The sequence below is a fragment of the Oncorhynchus mykiss genome, chromosome 2, assembly GCF_057628025.1.
Source record: "Oncorhynchus mykiss isolate SJ-2025 chromosome 2, ASM5762802v1, whole genome shotgun sequence".
NCBI classification, from domain to species: domain Eukaryota; kingdom Metazoa; phylum Chordata; class Actinopteri; order Salmoniformes; family Salmonidae; genus Oncorhynchus; species Oncorhynchus mykiss.
The window spans coordinates 65755926-65783779 of record NC_143023.1 but is presented as its reverse complement, the minus strand read 5'-3'; the positions used below and the strand labels follow the sequence as shown (position 1 = coordinate 65783779).

General features: G+C 41.7%; 2 protein-coding genes across 16 annotated transcripts in view; both read right to left on the bottom strand.

Annotated features, from left to right (window-relative positions):
• Positions 1-453: 453 nt before the first annotated feature.
• LOC110493986 (casein kinase II subunit alpha') lies at positions 454-14078 on the bottom strand. 14 transcript variants are annotated; one of them, XM_090205102.1, is made up of 14 exons: positions 12825-13177; positions 10950-11074; positions 10467-10572; positions 9516-9561; positions 9239-9340; positions 6632-6682; positions 6268-6327; positions 6054-6137; positions 4759-4869; positions 4505-4606; positions 3860-3960; positions 1552-1700; positions 1353-1435; positions 454-944 (listed from the first exon to the last, which is right to left on the bottom strand). In XM_090205102.1, exons 3-13 carry the CDS (start codon positions 10493-10495, stop codon positions 1359-1361), a joined length of 912 nt encoding a protein of 303 aa, XP_090061228.1. In that variant the 5' UTR covers positions 10496-10572; positions 10950-11074; positions 12825-13177; the 3' UTR covers positions 454-944; positions 1353-1358. The 14 variants fall into 14 exon arrangements, with proteins under 14 accessions (XP_090061228.1, XP_036809264.1, XP_036809248.1 ...); XM_036953369.2 differs by lacking the exon at positions 10950-11074 and having other exon boundaries at positions 12825-13894; XM_036953353.2 differs by lacking the exons at positions 9516-9561; positions 10950-11074 and adding an exon at positions 13378-13872 and having other exon boundaries at positions 12825-13164.
• Positions 14079-21907: 7829 nt separating this feature from the next.
• Positions 21908-27854, bottom strand: part of znf319b (zinc finger protein 319b) — a 9674-nt gene continuing 3727 nt past the window's right edge. Inside the window, exons 2-3 of one of the 2 annotated variants that reach the window (XM_021568579.3) lie at positions 26093-27713; positions 24199-25927 (exon numbers count right to left, since the gene is read on the bottom strand). In XM_021568579.3, the coding sequence (XP_021424254.1) occupies positions 25608-25927; positions 26093-27425 (1653 nt within the window). In that variant the 5' untranslated portion in view covers positions 27426-27713 and the 3' untranslated portion in view covers positions 24199-25607. Of the gene's footprint in view, positions 27714-27854 lie in introns of both variants that reach the window. The other variant, XM_021568571.3, reaches the window with a different exon arrangement.

The following is a 27854-nucleotide window of genomic DNA, read 5'->3' as shown; positions in this document are numbered from 1 at the left end:
TGTGACACCCTCAGAGTGCCCTTCCTAGTAGTCACACTACTGTCCTGAGTGTGGTAGCAAGGTGTGAACCAGACACTCATTTGTCGGAGGTTTTCAGGTATCTCCTCTGGTTTGCTGAGGGCCGTCGTTCAACAGATAAGCGCACAAAGCCGAACAGATTACACTGGTTCAGTGAACGAGCACTGATGGTTCACAATGGATGGTCTGTCAAAACATTTTGGCCATTTCTAGGTTGTGCACCTTGATGCCAAGCCCCTTAACAACCGTGGTGGCAACTTCCTCAGCTATTGTCACATTTGTCACCTTCCTCAGCTATTAATGGCATTGATGACAACTGTTCTTTGACCACCAGATACAGGTAGTATTTGTAGTTCTGTCTGATGAATTACCCCTTTCAAATATACTGTAAGACAATATGAAATATGACCAATTCATGACACAAACACATTAATATAAAAAAAAGTATTATTTTTATTCATATTATCATTCTATCTAGAGCAGAGAAAAGGTCCACCATAACACTTTGGTACTACAGTGTGTGGAGTCTGAGCATAGGCCTGCCAAGTGGCTGAACACTGAACAGACAGACTGACCAAGGAGGGGGGACGGTGGCAGGCTCACGTTCCCTTTCATACTCCATGCTTAGTTAAACGAGGGAGGGGGGCCAAGGGGGTGGGGGGTAATGACAGGGAAGGATCCTCTTTTTCTTGTCTTTGAACATTTTCTGTTTACCTCGTGATAAGAGGAGGGGGCAGAGAAGGACAGGGGCAGCAGTGAGACACCAAGCTCATTGGTCTGGCTGCTTGACATGTAACTGGGGCAAGTCAACCTCAGACTGACAAAGAGAAGGTGTGTGTCTGGTGTCGCTCTGATCCATTGTCACTGTACACTTGAAGAAGTTTCTGCCACAAAGGGCTAAAAAGTCGAGGTAAAAAAAAATCCTCCTGAAAGACAAAGAGGGAAGAGAAATTATACTGTTTATGCGCATTCATTTTATAGAATATTAAAGTGATTTTATTTTAAAAGTTTTAGATAGAAACTTTAACACAGAGCATTAGGCCCGACAAATGTGATTTACAGTACAACTGATTTGTTTTTGATTCTCATGATTCAATTCACCGTGATTGAACCGAATCCCAACCACTACAATGGCGAAGTGACTCATACGATTTGTCATAAGGAATCGTTGAAATAAATATATTAATGAGAATCAAATGAATCGCTGTAATTATTATGATTTATTTTTGGAGAAATTGGGCATCTGTTATACAGTAAATCAAATTCGTACGGCCTTAGAACAATTTAAAACAATGGAACAATTTAGAACAAGTGTTTGTGATTCTCTCACTCACCTGCTTTCATCGAGCCGTAGTGGATCCACTGGACATCATATTGCCATCCGCATTAGAGAGAGACTGTTCCTTCAGCACAGGATCTGTGTAGAGGAGTCAACATGTTAAAGATCACGTCACCTTTCATCAATGCACAATAACTGACACTCCACTAACAGCAGAGGTAGTCAGCAGGCGTGGTTCAGGTTGAGCTACTCACAGAAGTAGGGGTGCTCCATGGCCTCTGTGGCCGTCAGTCTCTGCTGATGGTCGTAGCGCAGCAGCTTATCCAGCAGGTCCAGAGCCTCAGGGCTAACCAGGTGCTGGTTCTCGGTCTGGACAAATTGCTCCCAGCGTTTCCGCGTCTGTCTGGGGGGGGGACAGAGAGTCAGCTTTAATACCTCCAGTCACATTCAGTGCCTTCAGAAAGTATTCACACCCCTTTTCTTTTTCCACATTTTGTTGTGTTACAGCCCCAATTTAAAATAGATTGAATTGAGATTTTGTGTTACTGATCTACATACAATACCCCATATTGTCAAAGTGGAATTTGGTTTGTAGAACATTTTAGAAATGAATACAAAATGAAATACAAAATGAAAAGCTGAAATCAAAGCTGAGTCAATAAGTATTCAACCCCTTGGTTATGGCAGGCCTAAATAAGTGTAGGAGTAAAGAAAGTGCTTAACAAATAGCATTATAAGTTGCATGGACTCATTCCGTGTTCAATAATAGTGGTTAACATCATTTTTGAATGACTGCCCCCATCTCTGTACCCCACACAGTAAATGATCTGTAAGGTCCCTCAATCGAGTAATACATTTCAAGCACAAATTTAACCACAAAGACCAGGGAGGTTTTTCAATGCCTCACAAAGGGCACCGATTGGTTGAAGTGTAAAAAAACAGGGATTTCACCATGAGGCCAATGGTGATTTTAAAACAGTTACAGATTTGAATGGTTTTGATATAAGAAAACTGAGGATGGATAACATTGTAGTTACTCCACAATACTAACCTAAAGAGTGAAAAGAAGGAAGCCTGTGCATATACAGGGGGAACCGGTACCGAGTCAATGTGCAGGTTAGTCTAGGTAATTTGTACATGTAGGTAGGCTACGCATAGATAATAAAAAATAAAGAATATTAACATTTGATTTTCAATTTAACTAGGCAAGTCAGTTAAGAACAAATTCTTATTTACAATGGCCAAATGTGGACGACGTGGGCCAATTGTGCGCCGCCCTATGGGACTCCCAATCACGGCCAGTTGTGATACAGCCTGGAATGAAACCAGGGTGTCTGTAGTGACGCCTCAAGCACTGAGATGCAGTGCCTTAGACCGCTGCGCCACTCGGGAGCCCCTAAACAAACAGTGAGTAGCGGTATTGGGTCAATGAAAATCCTTAATGCATCCTGTTTGTCATGCATCCTGTTTGCAACAAGGCACTTAATTAATACTGCAAACAATGTGCCGAAGACATTAACTTTTTGTCCTGAATACAAAGTGATATGTTTGGGGCAGATACAACACAACTTATTCCACTCTTCATATTTTCAACCACGGTGGTGGCTGCATTGTGTTACGGGTATGCTTGTTATCGGCAAGGACAAGGTGTTTTTTTTTTAGGATAAAAATAAACGGAATACAGCTTTAAGCACAGGCAAAATCCTAGAGGAAAACATGGTTCAGACGCTGGGATACCAATTCACTTTTCAGCAGGACAATAACCTAAAACACAAGGCCAAATCTACACTGAAATTGCTTACCAAGACGACATTGAATGTTCCTGAGTGGTCTAGTTACAGTTTTGCCTTAAATCGGCTTGAAGATCTATGGCAAGACTTGGAAATGGCTGTCTAGCAATGATCAACAATCAACTTGACAGAGTTTAAATATTTTTTTTAAGAAAAGGGCAAATATTGTACAATTTAGGTGTGCAAAGCTCTTAATAGACTTACCCAGAAAGACTCACAGCTGTAATCACCGCCAAAGCTGCTTCTACAAAGTATTGACTCAGGGGTGTAAATACTTATGTAAGAGAGATATCTGTATTTCATTTTCAATACATTTGCAAACATTTCAAGAAACATGTTTTCACTTTGTCATTATGGGGTATTGTGTGTAGATGGGTGAGATTGTTATTTTATTGTATTAATTTTGAATTCAGGCTGTAACACAACAAAATGTGGAATAAGTCAAGGGGTATGAACACTTTCTGAAGGCACTGTACAACATTATCGTCACCTGGGAAATTATGTTTCCTTTTCTGGAACTAGTGGGCCACTGTCTGGCAGCTATTAAAGATTGTGTCATGCATAAGAACAGCCCTTAGCTGTGGTATATTGGCCATATACCACATCTCCTTGTGCCTTATTGCTTAAATATATCACTAATAGAATCAATCTTGTAGTGGGGCATGTTGAAATAATTTATATCCTACAACTAATTCAAATGCTTCCTCATTACCAGGTAAATACCAGTAACCCTTATTTCCATGTCACAACAGCATTCCCTTTTGGTACTCACTGGCCAAGAAGGTCCTTGAAGCGTGGGTCCAGTTCAATGTGGTATTTGCGCAGGTAACCAAAAAGTTCATCTGTCCCCAGGACTTTGGCAATTCGGACTAGCTGAAATGATAACAGTGAAAATTTCACACAAGTGTTTGGGTTTGTCTTAGGGAATATTTTTCCATACACAAGCTAATTTGGTTAGTACATGTTATCATCAGGTAGTGAATGTGTTATCTACTCTAATAGATTGTAGCAGTCAGTTTTTCTCCTAGGATTCTTTTACGGAGCGGTGTCAAAGTTAGTTTCCTGCAATTCTACACGTTGTCGTGGGGATGAGAAAAATGTATCAATGGGGGCCCAATGCCTGTCTAGTTGTTATATCTGGTTTTAAGTTTACACAGAAACGGTTTACCATCCCGAAAAGTATTTTCTAAAAATGAGAAATAAAATAAAAAATTGGAGTGGCGGCAACGATTTAACAGTAGTGGTCCGCCATTGCTAAATAAATATAGGGGAAACACTGAGTCAGTGTTGGTTGAGGTTGAGATTACACAAGTTAGTAGTAACATTGGGTTGAATAAGTTGGGTTGTAGTGAGACTAAAGTTTGGTGGTGACAATAGAAGGGGAACATCTGTTGAGTGGTTATAGTTAGTGGGATACCTGGTCATAATTGTCCTGGCCATGGAAGAAGGGCTCTTTCTGAAAGATCATACTGGCAAGCATGCAGCCAAGACTCCACATGTCCAAACTGTAGTCGTACATCTGACAGGAAATCACAGAATGCATCAGTTACTGCCATACATCAATACACATACAGTTACCAATAACAATGAAAATCGGTACACAATAACATGGCAAATGTATAGAAATACCAATTGTGTCTGTGTGTTTGCTTGCATGTGCTGGGGATTTACCTGGTAATCCACCAGTAACTCAGGTCCCTTAAAGTAGCGAGATGCTACTCTGACGTTGTATTCCTGTGCAGGATGGTAGAACTCTGCAAGGCCCCAGTCTATTAGACGTAGCTGCAGCACAAATACAAACCGCGCCGCGTCACAATGTAAACCGCTTCACAATGTAAACCGCGCCGCGTCACAATGTAAACCGCGCCGCTTCACAATGTAAACCGCGTCACAATGTAAACCGCGCCGCGTCACAATGTAAACCGCGCCGCTTCACAATGTAAACCGCGTCACAATGTAAACCGCGCCGCGTCACAATGTAAACCGTGCCGCTTCACAATGTAAACCGCGCCGCGTCACAATGTAAACCGCTTCACAATGTAAACCGCGCCGCGTCACAATGTAAACCGCGCCGCTTCACAATGTAAACCGCGTCACAATGTAAACCGCGCCGCGTCACAATGTAAACCGCGCCGCTTCACAATGTAAACCGCGCCGCTTCACAATGTAAACCGCGCCGCTTCACAATGTAAACCGCGCCGCTTCACAATGTAAACCGCGCCGCTTCACAATGTAAACCGCGCCGCTTCACAATGTAAACCGCGCCGCGTCACAATGTAAACCGCGTCACAATGTAAACCGCGCCGCGTCACAATGTAAACCGCGCCGCATCAATGTAAACTGCGCCGCTTCACAATGTAAACCGCGCCGCTTCACAATGTAAACCGCGCCGCGTCACAATGTAAACCGCGCCGCGTCACAATGTAAACCGCGCCGCTTCACAATGTAAACCGCGTCACAATGTAAACCGCGCCGCTTCACAATGTAAACCGCGTCACAATGTAAACCGCGTCACAATGTAAACCGCGCCGCGTCACAATGTAAACCGCGTCACAATGTAAACCGCGCCGCTTCACAATGTAAACCGCGCCGCGTCACAATGTAAACCGTGCCGCTTCACAATGTAAACCGCGCCGCGTCACAATGTAAACCGCGCCGCGTCACAATGTAAACCGCGCCGCGTCACAATGTAAACCGCGCCACGTCACAATGTAAACCGCGAGAGGGAAATTGCTACTGGAAAAAGACTCATTTTTTGCATGTATGTGTCCTTATGCAATCTGATGCCATAAGAATATTGTATTTGATGAAGACTAAAATAGTTAGTGGAGAAATAGTCACTTAAATAGACAAATCTGACACATTTCTGTAAGCGTTGTAGACTTTTCAAACAGAGAATAACATCCAACTCCTAGAGCTTTCTGAGGACCCAACATCTCATAAGAAAGGTGAAGAGCTCCCCCTACCTTCCTCATCTGGTGGTCAATCATCACATTGTGGGGCTTGACATCACGGTGCATTATCCCCATACTGTGGCAGTAGTCCAGAGCCTGAGAGCACAAATACCCACATCATGTCAGAGACACATTGGCTAGACACCACAAACTAACCCCACAGTTAGGAAGGTGTGAAGGTGGGACTAGGATGTGAAAACACACAGGGTCAAACTGTAAGGCTCACCTTAAGTAGTTCATACATGTAAAAACGGATATCAAAATCTGTTAACTTCTGGTAGAGCTCCTGGGCAGAGAAGAAAATCAAGTTTTACATTTAATTTGCAGAAAGAAAGTATGCGATGCATGCATCCATGATGAAACAAACACAATTTACCTAAACACTTTCAACCAACCAAAAAAAAGACAGAGACAGACATATTGAGTGGAAAATTCTCTGCACAATGCAATAAGTCATTGCTACCAACATGGTATCTGAAACGGTATAGCCTAATAGGCTATTAAAAAAGCATTATGGGTGAAATGATCGAGATTCCCACTCATTACACCATCCCATACCAGTGAAACCCCATGCCTAGAGATGATTCTACCTTAAAATCTGTGTTATTGATGCATTCAAAGACAAGCGCAGGCGTTCGGGACTGTAGAGAGGTTTGAGAGAGAGGACAAAGAGGAAAAAATCTGAGAAAGGTGGAAATATTCAAATCACATTAATTGATAAAGCAAACATTAAAAATGACATTATGCTATGAGCCATATAGAGTTGAAGTCGGAAGTTTACATATACCTTAGCCAAATACATTTAAACTTAGTTTTTCACAATTACTGACATTTAATCCTAGTAAAAATTCCCTGTCTTAGGTCAGTTAGTATCACCACTTTATTTTAAGAATGTGAAATGTCAGAATAAAAGTAGAGTGATTTACTTCAGCTTTTATTTCTTTCATCACATTCAGAGTGGGTCAGAGGTTAACATACACTCAACTAGTATTTGGTAGCATTGCCTTTCAATTGTTTAATGTGGGTCAAATGTTTTGGGTAGCCTTCCACAAGCTTCCCACAATAAGTTGGGTGAATTTTGTCCCATTACTCCTGACAGAGCTGGTGTAACTGAGTCAGGTTTGTAGGCCTCCTTGCTCACACACGCTTTTTCAGTTCTGCCCACTAATTTTCTATAGGATTGAGGTCAGGGCTTTGTGAAGGCCACTCCAATACCTCGACTTTGTTGTCCTTAAGCCATTTTGCCACAACTTTGGAAGTATGCTTGGGGTCATTGTTCATTTGGAAGACCCATTTGCGACCAAGCTTTAACATCCTGACTGATGTCTTGAGATGTTGCTTCAATATATCCACATAATTTTCCTTGCTCATGAAGCCATCTATTTTGTGAAGTGCACCAGTCCCTCTTGCAACAAAGCACCCACACAACATGATGCTGCCACCCCTGTGCTTCACAGTTGGGATGGTGTTCTTCGGCTTGCAAGCATCCCCCTTTTTCCTCCAAACACAACGATGGTCATTATGGCCAAACAGTTATATTTTTGTTTCATCAGACCAGAGGACATTTCTCCAAAAAGTACGATCTTTGTCCCCATGTGCAGTTGCAAACCGTAGTCTGGAATTTTTATGGTGGCTTTGGAGCAGTGGCCTCTTCCTTGCTGAGCAGCCTTTCAGGTTATGTCGATATAGGACTTGTTTTACTGTGGTTATAGATACTTTTGTACCCGTTTCCTCCAGCATCTTCACAAGGTCCTTTGCTGTTGTTCTGGGATTGATTTGCACTTTTCGCACCAAAGTATGCTCCTCTCTAGGAGACAGAATGCTCCTCCTTCCTGAGCGGTATGACGGCTGCGTGGTCCTATGGTGTTTATACTTGTGTACTATTGTTTGTACAGATGAATGTGGTACCTTCAGGTGTTTGGAAATTGCTCCCAAGGATGAACCAGACTTGTGGAGGTCTACAATATTTTGGCTGATTTCTGTTGATTTTCCCATGATGTCAAGCAAAAAGGCACTGAGTTTGAAGGTAGGCCTTGAAATACATCCACAGCTACACCTCCAATTGGCTATAATTATGTAAATTTGCCTATCAGAAGCTTCTAATGCCATGACATAATTTTCTGGAATTTTCAAAGCTGTTTAATAAAGGCACAGTCAACTTAGTGTATATAAACTTCTGACCCACTTGAATTGTGATACAGAGAATTACAAGTGAAATAATCTGTCAGTAAACAATTGTTGGAAAAATGACTTGCACAAAGTAGATGTCCTAACTGACTTGCCAACACTATAGTTTGTTAATAAGAAATATGTGGAGTGGTTGAAAAATGAGTTTTAATGACTCCAACCTAAGTGTGTGTAAACTTCCCGACATAAAATGTATACTGCGAGGGAAAGGTAGAGCAACAAGTGACTTAAGACCCACCACACAGCAGAAGCACATCAACATAGATAAAACATAAAATAATATAATAGCAATCACATCACAATTTGGTCCCAGTTGCAATTGCAATCATTTTGTAATTAAAGGTAAGCCATGTCAATGTTAGCCTCAGTAATTTCCATTATCATAATTCCCATTTATGTTATTGTAGGCAGCAGCATAGGGAATAGGTGATGAAGAATTGCATGTAAGCAATTATTTGAGGAGGTAATGTTATCGGTTGGGCATCTTCCTTGCATCCATAAACATTATTCTCAAAATAACCCTGACAAAATGTAAAAAAGACTGAGTCCCGTATCCCCACGTACAGTTAATATCAAGGCTGCCATGCAAGAACCAGATCATCTACCTGTTTTCAGATCGTCTGTCAGTTAATTAGCTTAAGACTTCATCTGTGAGTAAGATGACTAGTTCGCAGAACTTTCAAACAGTTTAAAGTGAACATCACTAAAATAATATCAAAACGCATTCACAATAAGTAAAGTATAATGTGCTGATATTAGAAAGGACGTCAACTGTAACTGTAAAAATGTTGATAAGGTGTGGTCTTTCCCTTCATTAGCCAAACTTTCATTTTCTGAGGATAACATTTGCTATCTTTGCAAGCATAAAAAGTATACTGACAACACCGAAGCTTCAATTCAACAGCCATTATATGTATAGGAACACTGACAAAATTGGTTTACAATGTAAACAAATCTGATCTCAGGTGACTAAGAACTAGAAGCTAGAAGAAAGTAGAGCTGTAACATACCACAGGGTCTTTCACTGTGTCCACCAATCGGATGATGTTGGCTCCACCTCGCAAATTCTCCAGGATCTTGATTTCACGCTTGATTTTCTTCTTCTTGACAGGCTAATTAGGGTGATGATAACAGAGACATCCAATTAAACCAGGATGTAGCCTAAACATTTGATTGTGCAGGATGTGATCTCATTAACAACAGTGGTAATAGTGAAAGCATCAGCAAGAGGTCCACTTTTCCTCCCATGTCACCATATTTCGATCTGTTATCCTGTCGGAATATTACTTGGACAATGTGATGTGGTACAGTGGGGTCCATAATTATTGGCAACCTTGAAAAAGATGAGCAAAAAAAAAGACTGTATAAAATAAATTAGACAAATACTGAGCTACATTGTATGCTCGAAAAAAAATCTTAAATTATTTATACTAATGTAATTGCTCAGAGAAATAGATGTTGTTAAACAAGTAATAATAAAAAAAACATTAAAGATAGGAGTCAAAATGATTGGCAATCTGATAAAACATTTTAGAAAAAGCCTTAGGGTCTTTATCCTCTCAAGAGGAGAATGCTACATTGAAAACAGGGGTGCTAATAATTGAGCCCTATCTTTATTTAGATTTTTTTGTATTACTTGTTAAACTGTCTTTCTCTGACCAACTGTATTCTTTTTTATTGTTTAAGCGCCGCACTTTACTTCCCTCTACCAAGCTTCCGCACCAAGTGGTAGTCTTTCTTCCTGGTTACTAGAGGGAAGCTATATTGTATGCTAAAATAAAAAGGGAAAATATATACTTTTATACTAATACAGAGAAAGACATTTTAACAAGTAATATATTTTAAAAAAAAATAAAAAAAGATAGGACTCAAAATTATTGGCACCAGTTTTTAATACTGTAGCACTCTCTTTTTGTGAGGATAATGACACAGCCTTTTTCTAAAATGTTTTATGGGATTGCCAATCATTTTGACCTCTATCTTATTTAGATGTTTTTTTATTACTTGTTATATATATATATATATATATCTATCTGAGCAATTGTATTAGTATAAAATTTCCAAAATTTTTTGGACATACAATAACGCTCAGTATTTGTATTATACAGTATTTTTTGATCATCTTTATCAGGGGTGCAAATCATTTTGGACTCCACTGTACATGTTTAAATAAAACAGACCACTCTTTCATCGCTGCTGGAGCATTCAGAAGAGCAAAGCAGGCCTTCAGCAACTTACCTTGAGGATCTTGACAACCACCTTCTCATTGTTGTTGATGGCCTCAAAGACCTCACTGTACTTCCCTCTGCCGAGCTTCCGCACCAACTGGTAGTCTTCCTGGTTACTAGAGAGAAGACGGAAAATAGATTAGTCAGCACATATCAATTAAAACGATTAAATCTAGACTTGGTTTCCTCTATCGTAATCGCTCCTCTTTCACCCCAGCTGCCAAACTAACCCTCATTCAGATGACCATCCTACCCATGCTAGATTATGGAGACTTCATTCATAGATCGGCAGGTAAGGGTGCTCTCGAGTAGCTAGATGTTATTTACCATTCGGCAATCAGATTTGCCACCAATGCTCCTTATAGAACACATTACTGCAGTCTATACAACTCTGTAAACTGGTCATCTCTGCATACCCATCGCAAGACCCACTGGTTGATGCTTATTTCTAAAACTCTCATAAGCCTCACTCCCCCCTATCTGAGATACTTACTGCAGCCCTCATCCTCCACATACAACACACATTCTGCCAGTCACATTCTGTTAAAGGTCCCCAATGCACACAGATCCCTGGGTCGCTCCTCTTTTCAGTTCGCTGCAGCTAGCAACTGGAACGAACTGCAAAAACAGTCCAGTTTGAGGGTTTATCTCCATCTCTTCATTCAAAAGACTCAATCATGGACACTCTAGGTCCAAAAGACTTCTCAACAGCTTCTACCCCCAAGCCATAAGACTACTGAACAGCTAATCAAATGGCTACCCAGGCGATTTGCATTGCCCCCTCCCTCTTTTACACTGCTGCTACTCTCTGTTATTATCTATGCATTGTCACTTTAAGTCTACCTACATGTACATATTACCTCAATTACCTCGACTAACCGTTGCCCCCGCACATTGACTCACTCTGTGCCGGTACTCCCTGTATATAGCCTCACTACTGTTACTTTACTGCTGCTCTAATTATTTGTTATTTTTATTCTTATTTTTCACTAAACGCTTATTTTTCTTAAAACTGCATTGTTGGTTAAGGGCTTGTAAGTAAGCATTTCACTGTAAGGTCTACTACAACTGTTGTTGTCATGTGTTGCTGCCATGCTGTTGTTGTTATCTTAGGTCTCTCTTTATGTAGTGTTGTGGTGTCTATCTTGCCGTGATATATTTTTATTTATTTTTTAATCCCAGGCCCCGTCCACGCAGGAGGCCTTTACCTTCTGGTAGGCCTTTACCTTCTGGTAGGCCATCATTGTAAATAAAAATGTGTTCTTAACTGACTTTCCTAGTTAAATAATGGTTAAATAACAATACATTTTTTTTAAATGTAAATGAGAAAACAGATTAGTCAACATTTTATTCCACATCCTTCCTTCCCATCACAACACTCAAGGTATAGAATAGGCCTCGATGGAAAGAGGTTGAATCTTTTAGAAACAAGACTCATTTTCCCAGTCAATGAAAGCGAGAGTGACATTTCAACCACAGAGAGGGGACATTCCGAGTATCCATCTGTTTGAGGGCCCTTGATTATACTAATGAATAAGATCAGTGGTGCTGGGACAACCCTATTTTGTGCATCGAACTGAATATATTAAGCTAGTGGTCTAATGGAAACAGATTCAATTCAAGGTCTAGTCAATCTTCAATAAAGTGCTGCAACTGTACAGACATTTAATTAAGTAATTAAAAGGTTGTGTCTCATTAACAGCTTGTGTAAATGTAACCAAATTAGCTAGATCTGAAAGAAAAATCTATATATGCCACTTAAAGGAATGATAATGTGATCTGGCTATGTAAAGTTTTATGAAATGTGGGAAACTATGTATCTACTGATTCACAAGCATCATTTGGTGCTGCCTCGGCGTCAGCAAGGCCTCCTCGAGCTCACAGATTGATGATTTTCCCATCCCACGCCAATCTGAATGTGTGTGGCGCAGACTCACTTACTCAAGCCATGAACGTTCCCAACAAAACCTTGCTAAACCAAGCTAAATCTCCAAAATACATTATTTTCCAAATATAGTCTTCAAAGTACGTTCGTATTATGTATTAATTATGATAGCTAGCTATCTAGTCTGATATTGCACCCGCCCACACAGAACCAATGCAATGGGACAATATATGGCCACAGATTCGACCATAATGATAATCCATGGTAGTAGTAGAATATTCTGTTGTGGTAGCTACCTGTACATCGTGTTGAGTGGATAGCAAATATGAATAGCCTGCAGCAATAAACTATGAAGGACATAAAACAAAAACAGAAAACATATATGGAGATCATATACTTGATAAAGCATTTGGCAATAAAATACTAAATAATGCATTATGACGTTTAGAAAGTCCAGCCCGGCAAAAAAATAAAACACTTTACCTCCAGTTAGGCACGTGGGTTTCGTAGTCCCAATATTCCCTGCTCTTCAACGTGTTGACATCGGCATACACCCGAGATTTACTGCCGGCCGCCGGGCCGGGCATGGCGAGCACCGGAGCCCGGTCTGTTTTGAGGATTCGATTGCCACCGAGCTCGTTTGCTACTTGGAAAGGGAACACAGATCACCGTTCTCTTGTCGGAGCCTCGCTTTGTCCGAGTAAGGTGGTTCCTATTATCTTATATTTTCCCCCGCGAGAGATGACCACAGTGCGCTGCGCACCGAGGTTGATGATGGATAAGGGGAGACGAGGGCCGTCAGATACTGCTAGTGTTAAGACGTCTGGGAGGAGAATGAAAATGGAGTGTTGAGGTAGAAAGCCAAATTCAAGAACTGCCACGATTTACATAAAATAAAAGGCAAACATTTTTATTAAAAGTGACCAAAACACTGACCGAGATGCCAGGCATGGTGGGTTTAGGGATCAAATGATTGTGGTATAAACCCCAACCCCCTTGTGGGCCTTAAATCCCGAATCCAAAACTGGGTTCCTACCAGAGTACACTCTTCTTGTTATGGCCCTCCCAATGCAACAATCTTCCAGCGGGTGGATAGTGGGGAATTGAACGGAAAAGTCCAATAGAGAAGTTGGGTTTTACAGCTCACCCCTAACTATGGGGTATTGACTAGTCGCTACAGCCGGTTGGAGATGGGTGGAGTATAAATACATTTTGTTAGCTAGCATGCTAACTCAGTCAGAATCGCGCCACCGTTGAGCGCGGTGCAATGCACCCACGTGGGCCCGTGGCATATGCAGTCGGAGTGAAGACCACCTAAAAATTCGCTTGAAAAACCTGTTGGAGTTCGGGTTTTGGGGCTTTCTTTATAGACCCCCCGCCCCCGCCTCCGCCTCCGCCCCTTATTCCGAACCGCAAGAAACCGGATTGCGATAGAAAGTGTACCCGGAAACGAATATCATCTGGATTAACCAAATATAATTTTGAAGAGATGGGAAACTCCATTGGAATCTTATTAACGGCCATTGTGTACGTCGCCAATCACCCGGTGTATTATGGGTTATTCTGGAACAAGGATGTTGTTGTCTTAGGTCTCTCTTTATGTAATGTTGTCTCTCGTCGTGATGTGTGTTTTGTCCTATATTTATATAGGAGGCCTTTTGGTAGGCCGTCATTGTAAATACGATTTTTTTTATTCACTGACTTGCCTAGTTAAATAAAGGTTCAAATAAAACATTACAAATATTTTTCGAGATGTGAGATAATTAATTTGTTCTCTGTAATATCGTGTGGCTGTGGAATCGTGACATTACATGCTTTCGAGGGAAATAGGCAGGTTTCTCAATTTATGCCGCGTCCACATGCTAGTCGGCACTAAAAAACTATATTACTCGGACATGCGAACGCTTGGTAGTTATACTCGTGCCTCGTTAAACGAATAAGTAAGTAGAAAATGTTCGATTTTCCTAATTCCGACTCGGGGTGCGTTCGTAAATTCACTCTGGTTATCTTCTACGATTTCAATGAGCACTCGTCTGGGTGTGCCAGAGCGCATAATAACTGATTCATTTACGAATGCACAACACCAGTTGAATACGACCAGTGTCATTAAATGGCAACACGTAATTAAATTGTTGCCAACAGCACTTTAACAGTCACCAACTCCATAGATAACATGAAAACATCCTAACAAAATGGTCAGTGAGGTGTTCTCTCATTTGTGTTTGGAAGTTGCTAGCCAACTTTAGCCAGTTATTTATTTATTTAATATTTTTTTTTAAATATTTTTAATTTATTTTTATTAACAACAAATCAATACATAAAGCACATGAGGGAACACAAGCATACATAGATTACAAACAATGGACAATCGAGCTAGGGGGTAACTTTAGCCAGTTATCTTGGGTGCTTGACTGCCATTGTGAGGTCAGAATGCTCAAATCAATCCTACTCCTTGGCCAGAGCGTCCGGTGTGCGCTCCGCGAGCGAAACCGACAATCTGAATTATTTTAGCAACGGCGTGAAGCAGCATGACAACGTGTATCCGATTTGACAACAGTCTGCTGGGTGGTGCGTTATACGTTCCTCCATTCTTTTCGCAATGGGATTTCTATCTCCTCTTTTCTTTAAAATCTCTGGATAAATTTGTGGAACGGCCACGTGGCTCCAGGTTTAGAAAAGGCTGCAGTGCCGTCTAGTGTGTCAATGCATTGCAAATAATTACTCCCATCATTGATCATTGACAATTTCATGATATCAAAGCATTAACATTTGTCTAGAGACTAGGAAGATATACTTATTCATAAATAATGGGAAATGTAATTTAGTTGCTAGAAATATTGCCTTGTTTTTAAAGAAAAATACTATAAAAAAGTGACTGTGTTTGTGCAGGAACATGATCATAATGATTATTAAGATTTTAAGTGGTAACAATTTTGTCCTTGTATTTAGACCTATCAAACACATTATCTAGCTGTATATGTATGACAGTCCAATACATATATTTCTTAGAGCTAGCTCTATGTATGCCACGCCACAATGGGCAGTGCTAGGAATATTGCACTGGGACCTTAGTGTACTTCAGTGACTGGGACAGGTTTTACATGGAGAATAGCCTCTCATTTTAATACGCGTCCACCGGGGTTCTGTGTAGCTTAGTTATGCTAATATATTTGACCCCAGTGTATTGCAGTTAATTTCGAATTTGACTTAATTAGTCAAATATCTTTGAGTAGTATACAAGAAAAAAACTGGCTGGCTGACTGACTGGCCTGGCTGACATGAAAAATACATTAAGGGGAAAGTATCCACAGACACAGAGGCTGTATAATTATTGTGCAATTTATATCTATCGGCTTCATGTCATTTTTTTCATTAATTATTTTGGCATTAGTGCATAAACCTGAACTTTAGGGCCTAACCTCAACTTTAGGGCCTAACAAATAGCCTACATGCAAATTGCCAAATGCTTTTGGGGACAGGCAGAAAAAGTTAACGTTGATCCACAGAGGGGAAAAGGAAAATGTCGGAGTTTAATTCAATAAGAGAAAATCTGCTAAATGAAGAGTTGCAAATGAAGGAAGGGCCAGAAAAGTAATGTTTGGCAAAGATTTGGTGAAGTGGTTAAAGTAGACCCAGTGGCATGCATGCCAAGAGAAGCCAGTGGATGTTCTACAGTGCTACAGTGCTACTGGCAAAATATTCTGTGGACAGATTAATCTACATTTCAGTTGTTTGGAAGGAGCACACAACACTATGTGTGGAGAAAAAAAGGCACAGCACACCAACATCAAAACCTCATCCAACTGTAAAGTATAGTGGAGGGAGCATCATGGTTTGGGTCTGCTTTGCTGCCTCAGGGCCTGTATGGCTTGCTATCTTCAACAGAAAAATTAATTCCCAAGTTTATCAAGACATTTTGCAGGAGAATGTAAGGCGATCAGGTGGCCAATTGAAGCTCAAAAGAAGCTGGGTGATGCAACAGGGCAACGACCCAAAACACAGAAGTAAATCAACAACAAAATGGCTTCAAGAGAGGGAAATATGACTTCTGGAGAGGCCCAGTCAGAGTTCGGACCTCCTGACCGTTGTTCAGGTCTGATCGGCAACTACAGAAAATGTTTGGTTATTGCTTCCAAAGGAGGGTCAACCAGTTATAAAATCCAAGGGTTCACATACTTTCCCACCCTGCACTGTGAATGTTGACATAGTGTGTTAAATAAAGACATTAAAATGTATAATTGTTTGTGTGTTATTAATTTAAGCAGCCTGTGTTTGTCTACTGTTGTGGTGGTGTAGGATAATATCCAATTTATGCAGAAATCCCCTCCCCTAAGTCAATACTTTGTTACAGCTGCAAGTTTCTTGCGGTATGTCTCTATAAGCTTGGCACATCTAACCACTGGGACTTTTGCCCATTCTTCAAGACAAAACTGCTGGATTGGATGGGTTTCACTGCTGTACAACAATCTTTAAGTCATACCACAGATTCTCAATTGGATTGAAATCTGGGCTTTGACTAGACCATTCCAAGACATTTAAAATGTTCCCCTTAAACCACTCAAGTGTTGCTTTAGCAGTATGCTTAGGGTCATTGTCCTGCTGGAAGGTGAACATCCGTCCCAGTCTCAAATCTTTGGAAGATTGAAAATGGATTCCCTTAAGAATTTCCCTGTATTTAGCATCATCTATCATTCCTTAAATCCTGACCAGTTTCCCAGTCCCTGCCAATGACAAACATCCCCACAGTATGATGCCACCACCACCATGCTTCACTGTGGGGATGGTGTTCTCGGGGTGATGAGAGGTGTTGGGTTTGTTCCAGACTTAGCGTTTTCCTTGATGGCCAAAAAGCTTCATTTTAGTCTCATCTGACCAGAGTACCTTCTTCCATATGTTTGGGGAGTCTCCCACATGCCTTTTGGCGAACACCAAACGTGTTTGCTAATTTTTTTCTTTAAGCAATGGCTTTTTTGTGGCTTCTCTTCCGTAAAGCTCAGCTCTGTGGAGTGTATGGCTTAAAGTTGTCCTATGGACAGAAACTCCAATCTCCGCTGTGGAGCTTTGCAGCTCCTTTAGGGTTATCTTTGGTCTCTTTGTGGCCTCTCTGATTAATTCCCTCCTTGCCTGGTCCGTAAGTTTTGGTGGGTGGCCCTCTCATAGCAGGTTTGTTGTGGTGCCATAATCTTTCCATTTTTTAATAATGGATTTAATGGTGCTCCGTGAGATGATCAAAGTTTCTGATATTTTTTTAGAACCCAACCCTGATCTGTACTTCTCCACAACTTTGTCCCTGACCTGTTTGGAGAGCTCCTTGGTCTTCATGGTGACCCTTGCTTGGTGGTGCCCCTTGCTTGGTGGTGTTGCAGACTCTGGGGCCTTTCAGAACAGGTGTATGTATATATACTGAGATCATGTGACAGATCATGTGACACTGAGATTGCACACAGGTGGACTTTATTTAACTAATTATGTGACTTCTAAAGGTAGTTGGTTGCACCAGATCTTATTTAGAGGCTCCAAAGCAAAGGGGATGAATACATATGCACGCACCACTTTTCCGTTTTTAAAAATACATTTCAACAAGTAATTTTTAAAATTTCACTTTACCAATTTGGACTATTTTGTGTATGTCTACATAAAATGTAAATAAAAATCTATTTAAATTACAGGTTGTAATGCAACAAAATAGGAAAAACGCCAAGGGGGATGAATACTTTTGCAAGGCACTGTTACGTCCATTGTCGGAATGAGACCAAAGCACAGCGTGGAAAGTGTTCATCGTACTTTATTAGAATGAAGAAAAAAAAATTCTGCAGGGCTATACAGCTACTGTGCAAAAACAACATCCCACAAACTAGGGTGGAAAACAGGCTGCCTAAGTATGATTCCCAATCAGAGATAACGATAGACAGCTGCCTCTGATTGGGAACCATACCCGGCCAACAAAGAAATAGAAAACTAGAATGCCCACCCAAATCACATCCTGACCTAACCAAATAGAGAAATAAAAAGGCTCCGATATGATTTATCTGTAATTTCTCTTCATTATTTATCTTCATATGACAAGGATTAAAAAGGATTTACCAGTAGAATCTCGACTTGATTCATGATGATGACTGCTAGCTAAGATTTTGAAAGTATGATGTTGACATGCTCAGTCCAATCAAAGCTACTGTAGATAATGATATAATGTGATTTGACGTAATTGTATCTATGGCCAATGACCTTGCTTGGGCACTTGTAATGTAACTCTATGGCAGCACCCAAGGGGCTTGAATTTTCGAGGTCTACCTTTAAACATGGCAGTGACATACTGTCCCCACGAGTGACAGAACACTGAGCTAATCATGGCGCAACTAGAGAACATTACCAACACCTACCCTCCGTATTTTCCGCTGGCTGCCCCACCACCACAGAAATCACTGAGCTAGGCTCAAACACCTGCATTACTCAAGAATGCAAACAAGAGACCATGTTTGTATGCGGCTTTATTAAGCCATTCCCTTTTCTTTTCTTTTTTTTCTTTTTTTTTACATTGTTTGCACATATTAATGTCAAAATAACATGCAAAACAGGTAAGCCTAAAAAAATATATATATATAAAAAATAAAAAAAATTGCTAAAAATGTGGGGCTCAAAACCCTGATTGACGGGTCGCCACTGCGTGTGCTATAACTACTGATACGTTGGTTATCACATAGAAAAAGCTATTGTAAGTGTTACCCACTGTTTATGCTAATCTGGTGATGCAGTTTTTATGGACAGTGAGTGACTTTAAAATAGGCAAAAGCAAAGGAAAAATATTAGCTACAAAACAATGCTGCATGTCAGTAGTTTCCTCAACATCAGATAGAGAACGGTCTAGAATTGACCAATGTGAACTCTTTCTAGACAAAGCCGTTCAATCAAGAGCGTCCCATTGGCAGAGCACTTTGACACACCCTCTCCTTTTGACACACCCACTACTCCCGAGACCAGTCCGGGACACAGCTACCTATACCTGTATTCCTTGGGCAGGAATGAGAAAAGGCAGAACGCACAAGTGGATCGTCTGCAATTTGACTTTGATTGGTTGATGGGAAAGAATGGGCAGAGACACAAGGCATCTTTACAGAGAGGAAGAGGGCACACGAGAGAAATAACTCCGCCAGAAATCTGTTTTCGTATGGAGGTCAATGTGAGGGTCGAATTTGGTCAACAAAAAATGTAATGGTTTACCTGCTACGTGAGGTGTATTTGAAAAGAAGTTTCGTAATGCTTAAGTTGTTACGAGTGTACTGACATAAGTAGGACACGTGATATCCCGACAACTTTGAGAAAAAACACTATATCGTTGTTGTCTCGAGATACCTATGCATATTCATGACATGACATTGGGCTCGTAGCATAGCATATATCTCCATTGACGTCAACACCCCTCATCGAATATTCAAAAAATATTAATGAGATGTATCCACCAATCCAAAGAGAGGAATAGGCAGGAGTTTAACAGCCCACCATTCCGCTGTGTAACAACCAATCCAGTTGTTACATGCTGACTAGACCGGGCACGTGCATGAATCCATCCACACCAGACGCAATCAGGACACGCAGGTTGAAACTTCAAAACGAACACTGAACCAACTATATTAATTTGGGGACAGGTCAAAACACATGAAACATTCAAAGACATTTAACTAGCTTGCGGTTGCTAGCTAATTTTTCCTGGGATATACACATTGGCTTGTTGTTTTACCTGAAATGTACAAGGTCCTTTTATGTGGATATTTGTAGAATTTTTACCCATTTTGAGACACAAAATCATGTGTTCTCTTCTCCGACAATTAATATACAGATAAAAGGGGAAACCTAGTTCGTTTCCAGTAATCACACCTCCTTCAGTCTTCTTCTGTGGACTTTTTATGGCAGTTGGCAACCAACTTTAAGATGCATTACCACCACCAACTGGACGGGAGTGTGGACCTATCTTTCAATCCCACACACGTGGGTATATGCTCCTAAAAACTAATAAGGAGATCTAGTTCTATTTTAGCGCCTGGCCATGCAGATGCTCGTTGACGCCCACGAGCAGTTTGGATAAAAATGATTGAATAACATGTCAATTTATTTTTGCAACACTAGTGCACGCAACGAGGATGGTGTAGTCAGCGTGTTAGGGTGGAGACATGAGTATCTCGTCATTATATCCAAATCTCTGACCTTTACCATTTGTGCAGACAGAACCCTAAACAGGAAACTGTGAGGCCAGCTGAAAGACTTCCACGTACCCTATGTGCTGCAATACATCACAGCTAAGGCCTCTCGTAGCCAGCCAGCTGTATTACGATGGCTTCTGTACTGCTTATGAATTTGTGTTGTGCAATGTGAAGTCAGCTGCGAGACCGGGGGTATTGTCAGACGGGGCCACAGTGTCTCCCGACCCCTCCTGTCTCAGCCTCCAGTATTTATGCTGCAATAGTTTATGTGTCGGTGGGCTAGGGTCAGTCTGTTATATCTGGAGTATTTCTCCTGTCTTATCCGGTGTCCTGTGTTAATTTAAGTATGCTCTCTCTAATTCTCTCTCTTTCTTTCTTTCTCTCTCGGAGGAACTGAGCCCTAGGACCATGCCTCAGGACTACCTGGCCTGATGACTCCTTGCTGTCCCCAGTCCACCTGGTCGTGCTGCTGCTCCAGTTTCAACTGTTTTGCATGTGGCTATGGAACCCTGACCTAATCACTGGACGTGCTACCTGTCCCAGACCTGCTGTTTTTAACTCTCTAGAGACAGCAAGAACGGTAGAGATACTCTGAATGATCGGCTATGAAAAGCCAACTGACATTTACTCCTGTTGCACCCTCTACAACCACTGTGATTATTATTATTTGACCCTGCTGGTCATCTATGAACATCTGAACATCTTGGCCATGTTCTGTTATAATCTCCACCCGGCACAGCCAGAAGAGGACTGGCCACCCCACATAGCCTGGATCCTCTAGGTTTCTTCCTAGGTTCTGGCCTTTCTAGGGAGTTTTTCCCCAGCCACCGTGCTTCTACACCTGCATTGCTTGCTGTTTGGGGTTTTAGGCTGGGTTTCTGTACAGCACTTTGTGACATCAGCTGATGTAAGAAGGGCTTTATAAATACATTTGATTGATGATTGAAGAGCGGGACCAGTTTATGCCCGGTGAACCCTCACATGCTTCCTAATACTTTATTCAATAATCCAAAGCAGCCCAAAACCAGTCATAAATCCATCACTCTTTTGTAAACTGAGATAAAACCGCATATAAATATAGCTGTTTTTTTGTTTAACTTGCAGTATATGGAACATGTTTATAAAATGGTTGAACAATCATGCATCAAGTCACTATTAACCAGAAAATGTGTTATATTTCTGTACTACATTATCAAATGGTAAGTGCCAGCTTTCTACCGTGTGGCATAAAGGACAGGTCATAACCTGCATTTGAACAAGCATTATAGACCCTATTACAAATTAGAACATTTTGTGATTTTAGTCACACTACATACTTCAAAAAGAATACCGGTCAGTTCCCTCTGCAATTAAACACGCATGACACACCCCTTTATAAATGAAAAAAGTTTATTTGTTAGTGCTGTGTGTATTGAATGCTACATACAGATATCTTAGCATGAATGTACACATACTGTACGTTGTCACGTAATTTTTTTTTTTTAACGTCATTCACATACTACAATTTGAAAAAAAGCGATAAGAGGAATAAGTACTATCTGAAGCACTAATACCTGGGACAGATTACAGGAACTAACACAGCAAGCATGCACAGAACAGAGAAAACAGGGTCAACGGGCAGGGGCTAACTGTTCTGCACTACACTAGATCAAAATTCATGTCAATCACATTCCTAATGACCCTTCCATCAATCAAACAAACACCCCCCCCCCCCCCCTACATCCCAAAAGACCCTGTTAACTCCTTCCAAGAATATAGATATTTATATAGATTTTAAACAATGTTTATATAAATTTGGTATTAATAAACTGAAGAGAAAGACAAAAACGTATACAGTACTTTTACAAAAATAATAAATTCCTAACTGCTCTTTTATGTTGTCTTAATGCCGGATGAAAGACATGAACACATTTAAGAAAAGACAGACAAAAGACAAATGACACCAAATGTTAGCCTACATCAGATGCCAATGGAGGAAAACAAAACAGAGTACAAGGAACAGATCAACAACATGGAGGCAGTCAGATCTGGAGTAGAATGGGTTTCTAATTAACCCTGACCCCAGATTAAGGCCAAACAGTCTTAACTGAATCTGATTATAAAAAGAACCTTCCTCAAAATGATCATTACCATCTCCCATCATAAAACACTGTCAATACTGCACTCAAACCACAAATCCACCACCAAATGGGACAAAACATGACCACTTGAAATGCTTCACTTGCAAAAAATGTTTTAAAAAACACCTGCACACATCAAAAACCCAAATTGAGGTCAATTTGAGCCATTCTGAATGAGACTTAAAAGTCTACTACTTAGACGAGAGGGTAAATCCATAATTTTTGCAATTAAGCTGTAGCAGCCCATTTTGGTAAGGATGCTAGCTTTTATTTATATTTTTTAAAGGCTATAAAAACCAGAAGTTAGCATGACCTGCACAAATATACTGCAGATAAGTTTCTCTGACATAAATTGGGTTAACTAAAACTACAGACCTGCCCAAATTCTACCCCAAATGTATGTATTATACAATCCACTTCACAGCCAGGATTCCATTTTCACAGACATGATTCAACAATCATTCATCCTAAAATTTCAAAAGGAGCACGAAGGGGTCAGAATCCTTGTAGGACTTACAGACAATGTTCTCCTTGGAAACTTGACATACAATCTATCATAACTATGACTTTAATGAAGAAGAAAAAACATTTCAGTCCCCATATGATAAAAAATAGTAACATACAAAACAGCTAATGCCGTTTTAGAAACAGACAGTGGAGCTGGTAAACATACATACTGTACTATATACACACACACACACACACACGTAGTAAGAGGAAGCTTGATCAGGTTTTTACACGTTTTCAGCAGAGTCTACACTGATCTCGGTAGGAATATCAACTGTATATTAGTGTGAAATATAGATTTCTATACAATTTCTATATAGCAGTGAGATGAAACTTCAGCTGGTTAATCTCCACACCTTTGGGATTCTGGTGCAGTACAATGGTGTTTTGATACAAACATATACTTCCAAATACACTCACAAGCATATGTAATATTTCACAATAGCACAATAAACCCTCATGTTTAAAAAAAACACACAAAAAAAAAAACACTAATAGTTGTGGAGTTGATACTTATACATAAAAAGCTTAAAAATACTAAAGCACAAAGGGTAAAGAGGTGTCTGATTTTAGTGTATATACATACACTGCTACTACAGTGATATGAGGTTGTGGAAAAGTAACCAATACACAATAATCTCGACCCACTACCCACCCAACAAAAACATTTTATATCAGCGTTGATACAGCGTAATTGATTCCTAAATAATAAAAAAAAGCAAGAGGCCATCAGCAGACTGTAGCAACTGCTGAAACTTAGCAATAATTCAAGTCTATCCTGGGTAAGAGTATGGAACATTACTGCATGCAGCAACTCTGTAGATGGGTTCTAGAGTGACAACCACTTTTGGCAAGAGAAGAGTTCTGGGTCATGGTGCAACCCTTAACACTTACAGACCTGTCGAGCAGGTTGAGGGGAACTGGTCCACATTCCCTTTCCTATACAAGTCTACAAGGTTACTTATGTACAAATACAAAGCTTTTCATAGACAGAAATGTAGGCTAATGTGGTGATGTACATTTCTTTCCTTTTTTCCTTCTTGGGCAGTTGATTCAAGGATAGAGGAGAAGGTAATTGACCTGGGCCCAGTTTCCCCGAAAGCAGTGGAACTTAGGCTTCTGAGTGTTTTAACGATTCATCTTTCTTACAATGGCCGAAGACATAACATGTGTTACGCAAAACACCACACAGAGAGAAGAGTCGCTAAGTGCATCGTTGGAGCATGTGTCGATACTGATAGGATCGAAACAGAAGTATTCCACAATACTGACTACGGATGAGTTCCTAGAGAGATATTATTACCTACCGCTGCAAATATTGAGGCAGCTTATTCTAATGCCATTCTAATGCCAATAAAAATGCCCCCCCCCCCCAAAAAAATATCACTGATTTGGCACATCACTGCACACGTTAGGCTACACATCATGAAATACAGTATACTGAGACAAATGAGACAGTAGTGTACAGCTAGCAAAATATAACTGAATTTACTGAACATTAAATGTATTTCAATATGGTTGAAATAGGACTATAGCCTACTGTATGTATGTTTGAGTGCAGTAATCTCAGTTTTCATTTGAAGCATCTTTTTATACGTTGCTTGTTTGTATCAATTGCAAAGATATTGGCAACTGTGCATTTGTAGTTAACTTTGTTCACAGAGAGGGATAAACCATGTGATTCTAAGTTTAGTGGAGATCTTGTGTATATAAAGTGACGCGGGAAGACGAAAAAGCATTTAACGTCGCACTTCGCTGTTCTACGAGTGGTCTGAGGCAGGAGTTAGATTACGAGCGCTTTCAAGTGCACCGCCAATAACGATGGCTTTGGGAAACAGCTCAGAGATTGAACGATGCTCCTACAAAAGGTTCTAACGATTAACTTAGCCTTAAGATGCTTTTCAGAAACTGGGCCCTGGACTAGAACATCCACCCTAGAGTTTGAAGTGAAAGACATATCCTTGATGGTTTCTTCTCCTCTGTCCTTCAGATGGTAGCCCTAAAGCAGTGACACTTGGCAGTACAATGACAAGCTGTGACTTCCATTTTATGAGACAATGATCATTTGTATGGGATTTTGGGGGTAGGGGAGACTGATAACAGTTTCAGATGGGAAGTGAGGTTAGGGATTCTATATGCTGGGGGCAAATTAGGGCAAATGCCAGGGACATTTGCTATGAACTGGAAAATAAGGGAGGGGCGTGACTATATGCAAGTTGGCACAGAGTAACCTACCATTGGGTAACCCCCTCCTTCAGATGTGTGCTGGACTGTGTGCTCCTGCAAGGCTCCCAGGTCTCCAAAGCATTTGAACTGGGCATCTCTGGAAAGCACCAGAGTGTGCACTCCAGAGATGCCCAGTTCAAGTGTGTTAAGCTGGGTGCTGCAAATTAATGGTAGACAGGGACGTTTGCTATGAACTTGTACAGAATGGAGGGGCATAACTATATGCAAGGTGGCACAGGGTAACCCCCTCCTTCAGCTGTGTGCTGGACTGTGTGCTCCTGCAAAGCTCCCAGGTCTCCAAAGCGCTCTCCACACCAAACACACTTGAACTGGGCATCTCTGGAATGCACACTCTGATGCTTGGCCAGGTGCTCCCGTTGCTTGAAGCCTTTGTCACAGCTAGCACACTTGTAGGGCTTCTCCCCGGTGTGGACACGCCTGTGCCGATTCAGGTCAGACGAGTACTTGAAGCGCTTCTCGCAGTCGGGGCACTTGAGGGGCTTCTCTCGGGACGGGTCGCAGCGGTGCTGCACGAACTCTGAGGATGACAGGAAGCGGCGGTCACATAGGGAGCACTTTAGGGGCTTCTCTTGGCAGTGCGAGTTCTGATGTCGCTGCAGTGTCGAACTCTTTTTGTATCCCTTGCCGCACACGTCACATTTGTAGGGCTTGTCTGTGTCCCTAGATGAAGAGGACGACTCACCGCACTTGTGGCGCAGCAGCTCTCCTGACTGACTGAATTCCTTCTGGCAGGACGCGCACTTGAACAGGTTCTCCATGCCGTGGACGTGCTGGTGGTACAGCAGATGGGATGGCTGCAGGAAGCCTTTGTCGCAAAGGTTGCATTTGAAAGGGCGGTCAGAAGGGTTTTTGTGTGTGCGCCTGTGGCGCACCAGGGCATACTGCTGTTTGAAACTCATCTGGCACTCCTCACAGTGGAAGGGACGCTCCTCAGAGTGAGTGCGCTCATGCTGCCGCAGGTCTGATGGACGCTTGAAGCCCTTTCCACAGGTGGCACAGCGGAAGGGGCGTGCCCCTTGTGGGTGGCATGGATGATGCAGCAGTTCAGAAGACTCCTTGAAGTGCAGTTCACACAGGTTGCACTTGAACAGGTGCTCTCCGGAATGGGCGTACATGTGGCGCACCAGGTGGGAGCGGTGCTTGAAGCTCTTGTCACACACAGCACACTTGTATGGGCGTTCAGAGCTGTGGGTGCGCTGGTGATGGGCCAGGTGAGAGGACTGGCTGAAGCTCTTGTCACACGTGTCACACTTGAAGGGCTTCTCTCCTGTGTGCACACGCTCGTGGCGGGCCAGCTCTGACAGGTGCCTGAAGCCCTTCTGGCAGACAGAGCACTTGTAGGGCCTGTCACGGGCCGATGGAAATGTAATTGAGGAAGAGGATCCCACTGTTGCACTCCCACTGGAAGAGGCTCCATCAGCAGACGGCTGCTGAGGGTTGGTGGCAGAGGAGCTGGGCGTGGTGTTTCCAGAGGAGCCCGGTCGGTAGGTCTTCTCACAAATGGAGCATTTCATGGGGTTGGTGCTGTTGTGTGAGGTGTGGTGCTGTGCCAGCGAGGTGAGGAGGGAGAAGCCCATCTTACACACACCACACACAAAGGGCTTCTGTTCTACCTGCACACATTGGTGCTCCAGCAGATCAGTGGCCTGGTGGAAGATCTTCATGCACTGGGTGCATTGGAAGGAGCGGTCCTGGCTCACCATACACTGGTGCTCATGTGGGTTGGCCAGGTGGGAGATGTCGTGGCCACATGCCCCACACTTGTGGCCGCCCTCGCCCCCTACCTGCAGAGAAGGCTGCTGTACCTGGGCAGGGTGCTGCTGCTGCTGCTGTTGCCCATGCTGCTGGCTGTGCTGCTGGCCATGCTGGTGCTGCTGCTGTGACTGCTGCAGAGCAGGGTCAGGCTGCAGGACGATACCGTAGACAGCACAGCCCAACGCGTTCTCCGCCCCTGGTGGTATGGTGTGCACCACCGGAGGAGGAGCAACAGCGTGCTGCTGCCACGCCTCGGACATCCTGGCTCTCGTGTAGGGATTCAGTTTTATATTGTACTGGGTCTTTTTATGAAGAAAAATCAAAGGTACATTGATCGGTGGACGGGGTGGAAAATCTCAGTAACTTAGTCTGCCATGTCAGTGACGAACATAAGCACGTAGAAAATATGACAAAGGGCTTGTTTCTAAGATGCAATCAATTGTGTCTGAAAATAATGTGCAGAGGAATAACACCTGCTGCAAAGACATTTAAATTTAGAAAAAATAAAATACACCGTCTCCACCTGTCTTCAAGTCCTCTTCTGATAACTGCAGAAAAAGGAAACAATTATTATTCAACTATTCATTACTACAGTGTGTGTTATGGCTTCCTAGAAGATGTGCAAAATCTCAGTTTCACAGAGACTTCCCCTTAGACAACAGAATAATTATCAGAGCCCAAAAGTATAT